At 42.7% G+C, this 10,513-nt stretch overlaps 1 protein-coding gene across 1 annotated transcript in view; it reads left to right on the forward strand.

Annotated features, from left to right (window-relative positions):
• Positions 1 to 2,353: 2,353 nt before the first annotated feature.
• Positions 2,354 to 10,513, forward strand: part of PSMA5 (proteasome 20S subunit alpha 5) — a 30,185-nt gene continuing 22,025 nt past the window's right edge. The window contains exons 1-2 of the mRNA XM_004699215.3: positions 2,354 to 2,475; positions 6,271 to 6,337. Of these exons, the coding sequence (XP_004699272.1) occupies positions 2,447 to 2,475; positions 6,271 to 6,337 (96 nt within the window). The 5' untranslated portion in view covers positions 2,354 to 2,446. The remainder of the gene's footprint in view (positions 2,476 to 6,270; positions 6,338 to 10,513) is intronic.

Below are 10,513 nucleotides of genomic sequence, written 5' to 3' on the forward strand. Positions count from 1 at the left end.
CTATGAAATAAAACTATGCACAGGGTTTCCTTGGCTGTAATCTCTATGAAAACAGATTGCCAGGCCTTTCTGTCCATGGCACCATTAGGTGAGTTTGAAACATCTAAGTTCAGGTTAATGCTTTTGTTCTTGCTCTTAGGTGCTTTTGAGTTGACTCCAACTCATGGCTGCAGTCCTGTGCCATCCTCACAATTGTTATGTTTGAACCGGTTGAAGCCACTGTGTCAACAGACCTAAGGGCTTTCCTCCTTTTGTTGCCAATTCTCTACTTTAAAAACATGTCCCTCTTGATAACGTGTTCAAAGTACATTAAGTGAACTGTCCTGTCACCCTTGCTTTGAAGGGGCATTCGGGCTATACTTCTTCCAAGACAGATTGCTTTTTTTCATTCTTTGGTAGTCCATGCTCTTCTGCATCTAGGTTGAGGATCAATAAATTCTTCCTGGTTCCTTTAGCTGGGCAGCTTCTCCAATCCTCATCACCCAGCCACAGCTATTTGTTCCTGCATCCAAGATGTTTACTTTGCCTTGACTGCACTTCTTTCCTTTCTGTCTTCTATGGCTCCTCTGTTTGTTTTTCAGAGGAACATGTGGGTCGACTTTTTCAGAGGAACATGTGGGTCGAAGGTTGTATTGAGCGTTTATGGGTAAGTCATTATGGTAGTTGTTAAATTCTTGTACCATTACAACCACTCCTTGAAAGAAAACAAGATCTCTTTTCTTACCCACAGGGAGCTATCTGTGGCTACCTTGAACTTTAAGATACATAGAGCACAGGCATGTTTATCCAGAACCGTTTGCCCGTTTAAGCAGATCCTGTGAGACCACTGACTATTCCATCTGTTGTTAACAGTTCAGGAAATATTATACTAAATCTATCAACTCAACCCACTCACTACCACTGAGACAATGCTGACTCCCAGTGACCACCTGTGGGTTTCCGAGACTAACTGTTTACTGGAGTAGAAAGCCCAGTCTTTCTACTGCAGAACTGCTGGTGGCTTCGAATTGCCGACCAAAAGGATTGTAGCCCAGCGAGTAACCACTATATCAACAGGGGTCATAGTAATTTAAAACAAACAAACAAACAAACTTCTAAAGAGCAAGTGTAGGGAGTTTATGATCACATTAACTGCCAAAAAAGATAAGGAATAAGATTCTTTTCTCAGAAAAGCAAAAGATCCCAGAGAACTACTCTTTATTTAGTGTTACATACCTGATTGGGTTGGGACCCCAAAACTAAATTCCTATTGATTTCACGAAGAAGCAAGGAACTGGTGAGAAAAAGAGATATTCATACCTAAGGTCATCTGGACATTTTCCCTATCACTGTCCCCTTGGTGTCTAACCTTGGGCTAAGTATGATCTTTATTTGGCAGATACAGGTAGGAAAAGGTTAAGAACTTAAGCGGCATTAGTACCATATTAATAACTGGAAATGGAACACTGGCATTTCCCTTTTAGTCACATAACCAAAAAAACCCCAAACCTAACCTACTGCCATTGAGTCTAATCCGACTCAGAGACCCTATGCCCACTTGACTATATTTAACTTAACTATATATAACTGAACTATATTTCCTGAATACATAACGCATTAACAGGCTTCGATGGAGGCACATTAAATAAAAGCATGGGCAGGACATTAGAGCAGTGAGCAATCTAGCTTCGAATTCAGCGTTCTGGGTCACCATGTCTGAAAGCTGTTCGTGGGTGGAGGGGTGAGGTTCGAAGGAAGAGATGGCAAAATTACCTTCACCATGAGGAAAGTTGATTTTCTTAGACTACAATCTACCAAGTTTCCTCAAACGAGCCCGGGTAGGAGCTGCCTAAAGCGAATGGATTCTCCCACGGCGCCCGCTCAGACCCACTGCCGTGTAATCCCTCACGCAGGGAGTCGAGTACTAAGGCTCTGGTCACAGCACCGAAGACAAAATTGTGCCAAAGTCCGCAGAACAGAAAGTACACGGCTGAGCAGACTGTGCACGGAGGAAGCGGGACCAGGGCGCCTTGGATGACGTCATGGCACCCGGCGAGGAGCCCATCAAATCAGGGTTCAGACGACCAGAGTCTCCGAAGAAGTCCCGCGGTGGCCAGTCTAGGGGCGGGCTTAACATTTGCCCTACGCGGCCAGCTCTCCACTCGCTCCGCGGACTTCAAGCGCCCTTAGCAACCGTCCGCGGTCAAAGCGGAAGTGCAACCTCAGTTCCGCCCTCCCTGGACAAATCAGGCCTGGCGAGGAGGCGCCTTGGCCCAATCACCTCGGCGCGAACGACGATCAGCCAATAGGAGGCAGACAGAGGAGGGCGGGCTGAAGGGGTCGCACGCGCACGCGCAGTCGGGAGCAGGGCCCTCTTCGGTGGCGGTGTGGGTGATTTGGTGCTGGTAGGGGCTTGCCGGCCCTCAGACTTTTGGAACCGCCACTGCCGCCTTTTCCTGCCCTCGCCATGTTCCTCACCCGGTCTGAGTATGACAGGTCCGTGCGGCGTGGGGAGGCTGGGTCCGGGTGACAGGTGGGCAGGCCCGGGGCCCGGCCTCGGCCTGGGTTCTGCCGTGTCATGGGGCGCCCCGGGAACCGGAGTCTGGCGTGGCCGGGGTATCGGGCCCTCCCTTGACGCGAGCCGGGCTTGGGCGAATTGGTTCCAGTGGCCCGACCGCTGAGTCACGCCTGGGCCCCACCTGCGAAGCCAGAAGCTCCTGCTAGTGCTGGCCGAGGAAGCCCGAGGGGGTCGGGAGTCCGACCTTTAACCTGGAGGCGGCCGAGGGTCCCTCCTCTCGCAGGTTATCTTCCTGCTGAATGATGACTGCCTTAAAAAAAAATCTGCCCGGAGAAAAAAGGAAGTTGAAGATTTTGTACTGGGTTTGTTCATGTTAGCCTCCCCCTGCCTCGCTTTCTTAGCTGCCTGCAACTTCGTTTTCCATCCCGTCAGCTTGGAAATGCAGCCTGCTCGGAGGAATAGTTCCTTCAAAATCGCGAAAGCAGAAGGCAGTCGCAGCGGGGTCCAGATATGCTAATGCCTACATGCTGATTTTATGGGAACGAAAGTTTTGGATGGTTCTCTAGAGATTTCTCTTGCTGATTCCATTTGACATAAGCCTTTTGAAAATTTTCAAAGCAAGGCGATTTTCGTGTGCTGACCACCTTCAATGTTTTCGAAAATCAAAGTGGTGAAATTCTTTTTTTTGAAAAGAAGAATAAAAGGGTTTGCCAAATTACTGCATTGTACATCCTTATGCCTTAGGCATTTTTACTTTCAGTTTCTGTCTTGCTCAGTTAAGTTCTGCATAGAGCCGTTAAGTTTCAAAGTTTCAGAAAAGCCAGTTATTTGCTTTGTATCAGGTGGCTCCACAAGTTGTATTGCTTGTCAGGCACACAGTTGTCCTGTCTAAGCTTTAGCACCTGAGACTACCACTTTGTCTTTTTTCTTTTACTGACTCAGAAATGTGGGAAGTGAGACTGACATCTCCTTTTTATGCTTCCACAAAATAACTTGATTGGTTAAAATTTAGCTTCCAGGATGCCAAGAGTATCATCTTTGATATGATTTTTGAAAATATTTTATTGTGCTGTAGGTGAAGTTTTACACTGCAAGTTAGCTTCCAGTCCGTCGTTCAGACACAGATTGTTCTGCGACATTGGCTGCAATCTTTGCAGCCTGGCGACACTTCCCCAATTTTCCCCCTTGGTACCCCTTTTTCTATTTGCCAAGTTTCCCTGTCCTTGCATTCCCTCCGTTGTTGGAAAATGTTGGGGCTTGTGTAGTTCATTTGGTCTCATATCATTGACTCAGTGAAATGGATTGACCCAATGACTACAACAATAGGCCCCAACATAACAGGCGATGGGACAGGTCAGGCAGTGTTGCCCTCTGTTGTATTGTACACAGGGTCCCAGTGACTTGGAACAGCAACATGGGGTTAGCAGAAAGAAGGGAAAAGAAGGATAGTGTGAGATACTGGATTCTTTTTAATGCAAAAGTAAGCATTTGCGTATTATTCTGTAGGGGGCCATTAGTTTTTTTTTAATTTAAATCATTTTATTGGGGACTTGTACACCTCATATAACAATCTATACATCCATCTATTGTGTCAAGCACATTTGTACATTTGTTGCCCTCATCCTCAAAACATTTGCTCTCCACTTAACCCCTTGGTATGGGGACCATTAATTTTTGCTTTAAACAGTTCTATAATCATACTTGGGTTTTCCAGAGGTTAAGTGATTGGATTAGAGAAAAGCTGGAGGGTGTACCATTTAGGAGGCTGTTAAAAAAGTTGGGTGAAAGGTGATGAAGACATTGAGACTGGAAGATGGGTGATGAGTTGCTGTGGGGAAAGTTGATTTGAACTGATGACTTGGCATGTGATTGGATATGGGGGAGGAGGGGAAGGCATAGAGTCTTCAGAACTTCCTAGCTTGGAAAACTAGGAGAATGAAGGCATTTTGAATGGAAAGTGAAGTAGGAATGGCAGGAGACGGACCTCATTTTGCAGGGGTGGCTGTGTTAAATTATTTCAGACTGGGAAGTGTTGAGTGTTAGGTGTTAAAGGGACACACAAGTGGAAATGTCTAGCAGGCATTTAGATTATTCGGTAAAAAGGTCAACCTTGAGGTAAAAATTTGGGAGTAGGTGAGCTTTGGTACAGATGAGATCACTCAGGGAGAGAGTAAAGTTGAAGAGGGCAAGAACAGAAGCCTGTGTTAGGAAAAAGGTAGCAATTTTCTGCTAGGAATTCTCCCAGATACTGCTTTCTTAGTACTGTGTGGATTGCAGAACTCTTTCATACATGCTATACCGTTCTGTAGAGGGGCAGTGAAAGTGGAAGGCCCTCAAAGAGATGGATGGACAGCGTGCCTACAACAGGGACAGTTGTGAGAATGGCACAGGACCCGGTGGTGGACAGTTTCCTTCTGTTTGAATAAGGTTGCTCTGAACCGACCTGATACACTAGCAACAATAACAGCTGAGTACTTCATTGTTTTGTGAGTGAGGCAGGCAGTTACTTGTTTTTCAATTGAGACAATTAAAGATTAGATCAATGTTCACTTACCTAGTAAATGGTAGGATGAGAACTCCAACCCAGGTCTTCTGATAACAGACTTCTTTTTGATATTTTACGTTGTGGAGTAGGGATGGAAATTTGATAGCAAATGACTTCAGGAGCCAACAGGAGGCTCAGGTAGTACTTCTGCAACCTTTGTTCTGCTAGGCTGATTAAGAACCTGGACTCTGTACTCAGATGGCCTGGGTTTGAATCCAGCTCCACTCCTTAAATACTGAGTGACTTTGGGCTTTAATTTCCTCATTTGTAAAATAGTATCTACCTTAGAATGCTTGCTTTATAGGATTGTTTTGAGGATTAAGTGAGTTAAATCATTTAAAGGCTTTTTAACAGTACCAAGCATATAGTAATATCAGTGTTTAGTATCTGTTTTACATATTGGGGTTATAGATAAAATTTCTTTTAAAGCTCCTTTGATAAAACACAGCTTGAAAACACTGTCCTCCTATATATCATATTACCTTTTACACGGTACTCAAAAAACCCCAAACTGCCATTGAGTCAACCCACCAGCAATTCCATGGGAGAGACATGTGGCAGCTTCAGCTTCTGTGAAGAGTATAGCTTTGAAGTCCTATTGAGCAGTTCTACTTTGCCTGATCGGGTCACTATCAGTCCTGATTGACTTGACAGGCTGGATTATCAGGATTGTGTGCTAAGACCATGATTGGTGCTTCTCCATAGGGAGCATATTGGAGCAAGGTGATGAGGAAATGTTTTGGAGGGAAAAGATGCCTGGCATATAATTAATATAGCTATATATTGAGTGACTGAACAAGGTTGGAAACTACATGTACACCGATCTCATTTCATTAAGGTGACAGCACTAACACATTAAGTAGAAAAATGTACCTGTGATTATCCACTTTTACTAAAATGTAAGACAATAACATCAAATGGTAAATAATGAGAAGCTGAGAATAAATTCATATTTCCTTGGGTATTACCTGATACTTTGGGGGCATGAAGTTACTTTGAGAGTGATTCAGGATCCAAGCCCCAAAGTCCCACATTTCTGGGAGTGGGGCAGGATAGAGTTTTGTATACAGGTTCCACTGTGAATGGACAAAAACAAAAGTATAGGTTGTTGTGGTTGAAGAGAATAATAACATGCACATTTGATAGCCATTTGAGCTAGATGTTAAACAACGTGAGTCTTTGTGACTAGTTTTGCTGACAATTTATAATACCTCTTTTTAAATTATAGGGGTGTGAATACTTTTTCTCCCGAAGGAAGATTATTTCAAGTGGAATATGCCATTGAGGCTATAAAGGTATCGTATTAAATGGCATGTATTTTCAAATTTCATAATTAACACTTTGCTGGTAAAATATTTGGACTAAATATGTTTTGACTGTTCTTTTAGAATATGCGCTCTATTTCCCTTTGGCCAACTATCATTAACCATTTTTAAAACAATTTAAATTCTCCTAACATCTCTTTCAAAACTTTTTGAGACCAGAGAGAAGTAACTGCTTCATAAGTAAATAAATAATTTTTTCTTGGGGGGACTTAGGAAGTAATCTTTGTATTTATAATCCATTGGCTATGAATTTAGAGTTAGCACTTGGCATTATTTCCTATAAAGCCACTAAACTAGTCGGTCCTGGCGTTCAGCTTGGTCAAGCTGTGAGTTTGAATGAGGGACTTCAGGGACAGAATGAGAAATTTGTTTTGTAATTTTGTAATATAAAACCAAATAGTTTAAACCATTATCTAAAAAAATTAGAATGTAAGTTGACTATGTAAAGGTAGTTATGAAGTGGGGCCTAAAATTTGTTGAATTCTAAATGGAGAAAGATTTTTTTTTTCCTCTCAGAAAAATAACCATAGGGAAACCTGGGTACCTAAAATCTTGAAATCCAACTTTGAAAGGAGTCAATGGGAGGTTATTAAAATGACAGGAGAGAAGGATGTCCAGGTCCTACTTTGAAAATTCTGATTTTGGTTATCTGGGGTAAGACACGTCTGTACTTTTAAGGACTCCCTCTGCGATTCTAATGTTTAATCAGGGTTGAGAATCACAGATCTAGCCTCTTGTATAATTTTTATTTGAATAGTCGTGATGGAAAATTCAGGAGCCTTGGTGGCATAGTGGTTAACGACTTGGGCTGCTAACTGCAAGATCAGCAGTTCAAAACCACCAGCCACTCTGGTGCAAAAAGATGAAGCTTTCTACTCTTGGAAACCTACAGGCACAGTTCTCCCCTATCCTATAGGGTTGCTGTGAGTTGGAATCTTCTTGATGGCTGTGAGCTTTTTAGAGAGGTATTATTTAACAGGAAGGAACCCTGGTGGTGTAGTAGTTATGAGATGGGCTGCTATCTGTGTGGTCTGCAATTTGAAACCACACAGGGAGAAGGCTGGACTTTGTACTCACAAAACAGTCACAATCTCAGAAACCCACAGGGGGTCACTGTGAGTCAGCAAGTTCTCAATGGCAGTGAGTTTGGTTTTTGGCATTTTACAAGATGGCTCATTCTACTTGAAAGTGTTCATAATGGCTTAGAAATTTACTCCTGCGTTAAATCATGTCTTACTTCCTACAGCTAGCCCTGGTTCAGCCCTGTGACCTCAGAGTATGTTGTCCTCTTTCGTAAGCTCAGTCTTCACATGATTGAGCCACTGTGCGTCCCTGTAGCTTATCTGTGCCACAAAGAGCGTACTGGGGAAAGTGGTTGTACGAGGATCTGAAAAGGACAAAGATTTTGATAAGTTGACTACAAAGTCGTGAAGATGAAGCATCGTGGCAGATAGTGGTTAGAAGATGAGCCAGCTACTGGTATCTGTTACTGATCACCTGTGCCCTGTATTGAAATTGTATGTTACTCTGAAGTTCAAGATGCACAATTCCAAACTATTGTATTTATTTTGAGCCTCAGTTAAGACAACAATTTTGTCCAAAGGTGTGTGCCAAGACTTAATCCTGTTTTTGGCTCTGCTTTTTTAAACTCCTCAGGGCTAATGATTTCCACACTGCCTAAAGAAGATGAGGTGGTATCTGATCTCTGAAGCTTGGTTTGGGCTAGGCTAGAAATAGTGATGTGACCCTTAATGGATGTGATTAACCTGTGTGAAAATTCAGGTCTTTGGAGTTTCAACAGCCTGGCTATGAGTGGCTAGAAACAATTTGATAAATGTATGGCTTTGGTATGAGCTCTGGTGGCACAGTAGTTACGTTTTGGGCTGCCATCCACAAGGTCAGTAGTTCAAAAACACCAGCTATTCCACAGGAGAAAGGGCTTGCTTTTCCTGTGAAGAGTTACAATTTTGGAAACTCTTAGAGACAGTTCTACCCTGTCCCTATAGGGTTGAGGCAGGGAGTTTTGGTTCTGGAAGGCTTTAGTATTACGAAGGCCTTGAATGACTGAAAGTAAGTGACTGACAAATAGAAACAATCACTTGGAGGTGCCTTACGTTCAAGTCCGACCTCTTTCAAGTGTTCGCTCTCTTCCTTTCCAATGTAGCCGTGGTGACTTAGTGGTTACACATTGAGTGGCTGCTAACTTGCAGGGTCACAGTTTGAAACCACCGGCCACTCTGCAGAAGAGGAGAAAGCTTTCTGTTCCCTTAAAGAATTACAGTCTCGGAAACCCACAGGGGCAGTTCTAACCTGCCCTGTAGGATTGCCATGTGTCAGAATTCACTCAATGCTAGTGAGTATGGTTTGATTTTCCTTCCACTCAACCCCTCATCCCAGCCCAAATCAGAGGTGGGGGCGGGGGTTAGACAGAATTTTAATACTGTGTATCAGGGCTAGGGAATGTAAGTATACCACACACACAAAAAAAATCTTGATTTTGATTGTTTAAAAACAACAATAAAATAGCCTGTCTCAAAAGTATTGACTTTTTTTTCCTTTAATATAGTAGCTGTCCTGTGTACTGTAAGATGTTTAGGGGACATCCCTGGCCTTTATCCAATAGATTCCCGTAGCACACCTCCCCCTTTCTAGTTGCAACAACTAAAAATGTCCTCAGGCTTTGCCAGATGACCCCCTCGGAGACAACATGGCATTGAGCTAGATCAAAATAAAGTGGATATGAGTTGTTCTGTTCAATTAGGATTTCCAGATTAGAACAGCTAAGTCCTAAATTCTGTAGCAGTTGTTGGTGTTCAGTGCCTTTGAGTTAGCTCTGACTCACTGTGACAAAGCATCACAATGAAACGTTGCTCAGGCCGCTGTTGTGATCTTTTGTATGTGTTGTTTCATTGTTTTGACTTGTGTCACTTCATCTTACTGAGCAGTGGTTCTCAACCTTCCTAATGCCTCGACCCTTTCATACAGTTCCTCATGTTGTGGTGACCCCCAACCATAACATCATTTTCATTGCTACTTCGTAATTGTTATGAATCGGGTGACCCCTGTGAAAGGGTTGCAACCCCCAGGTTGAAAACCGCTGTTACTGAGGAGTACTCTTGTTTTTTGCTGACCCCACTCTACCAACCAAAATGACCTTTTCTAGCAATTGATCTTTCCTGATAATCAGTCTTTCTTTCCTTAGTACTAAGGTGCAATCTTAGTATTAAGATTGATTTATTCTGTATACTTGACCAACACAATTAGAAGAATTTATCAGGTTTTTCAGCACCCAGTTTTCTAAGGCACAGAGGTGATTGAGAAGCCGGTGCCTTGAGTCAGATGCACCTTAGTCGTCACAGCAATATCTGTGCCTTTTCAAACTCTGTAACAGTTGTGCAGAGTGCAATTATGGTTTCCCTTCTCAAACCACTGCTTCTGTGAAGGTTGGTGGTTATCAAGTAGGATGAAATCAAACTGCATTTTCTTCTTCATGTATCATGATGCTTGCTGCTTATTGATCCAGCTCTGAGGAATTGCTTTTTCTCCACGTTCACCTGTAATTTGTAGTGAAGGCTGAAGTCTTTGACCTTTGTCAGTCAGCACACTTCAATTTACCTTCATTTTCGTTTTCAACAAGCAAAATTGCATCATCTCCATGTTGTTAATGAGTCTCTCTCAAATCCTGAAGCTGTTTATTTTATAGTCCATCTTCTCAGATGATTTCTCTGTGTACAGATTAAATTAGTCAACATTGAAAGAATATAATCCTGCCCTGTACCTTGCCCACTTTTGAACCATACAGTATTCCCTATTCTGTGGCAGTGGTTTCTGCCTTTTTTATTTTGAAGTATACTTGTAGTGGTAGAATCATAGGTAAAATGTTGTATAATCTTTGTAACAAAAAACAGCAAATCCCTGATACCCCCCACAAATACCTCCCCTTGTGGGAGGTGTTTGTGTTCCCTACAAACAACTATAAACTCTTTTAGCTGCTAATTTTCTTGTTATTTATTTCCATATCTAGACATAGACATACCTATGTACAGTGAACCCTTGTTTATCGTGGTTAATCGGTTCTAGACCCTACCGTGATAAATGAAATTCCGCGAAGTAGGATTCCTTATTTGTAAATCAAATATTTTCGTA

This window comes from Echinops telfairi, unplaced genomic scaffold (assembly GCF_000313985.2).
Source record: "Echinops telfairi isolate 266 unplaced genomic scaffold, ASM31398v2 ScPeMD7_443;HRSCAF=831, whole genome shotgun sequence".
In the NCBI taxonomy this organism is placed as follows: Eukaryota; Metazoa; Chordata; class Mammalia; order Afrosoricida; family Tenrecidae; genus Echinops; species Echinops telfairi.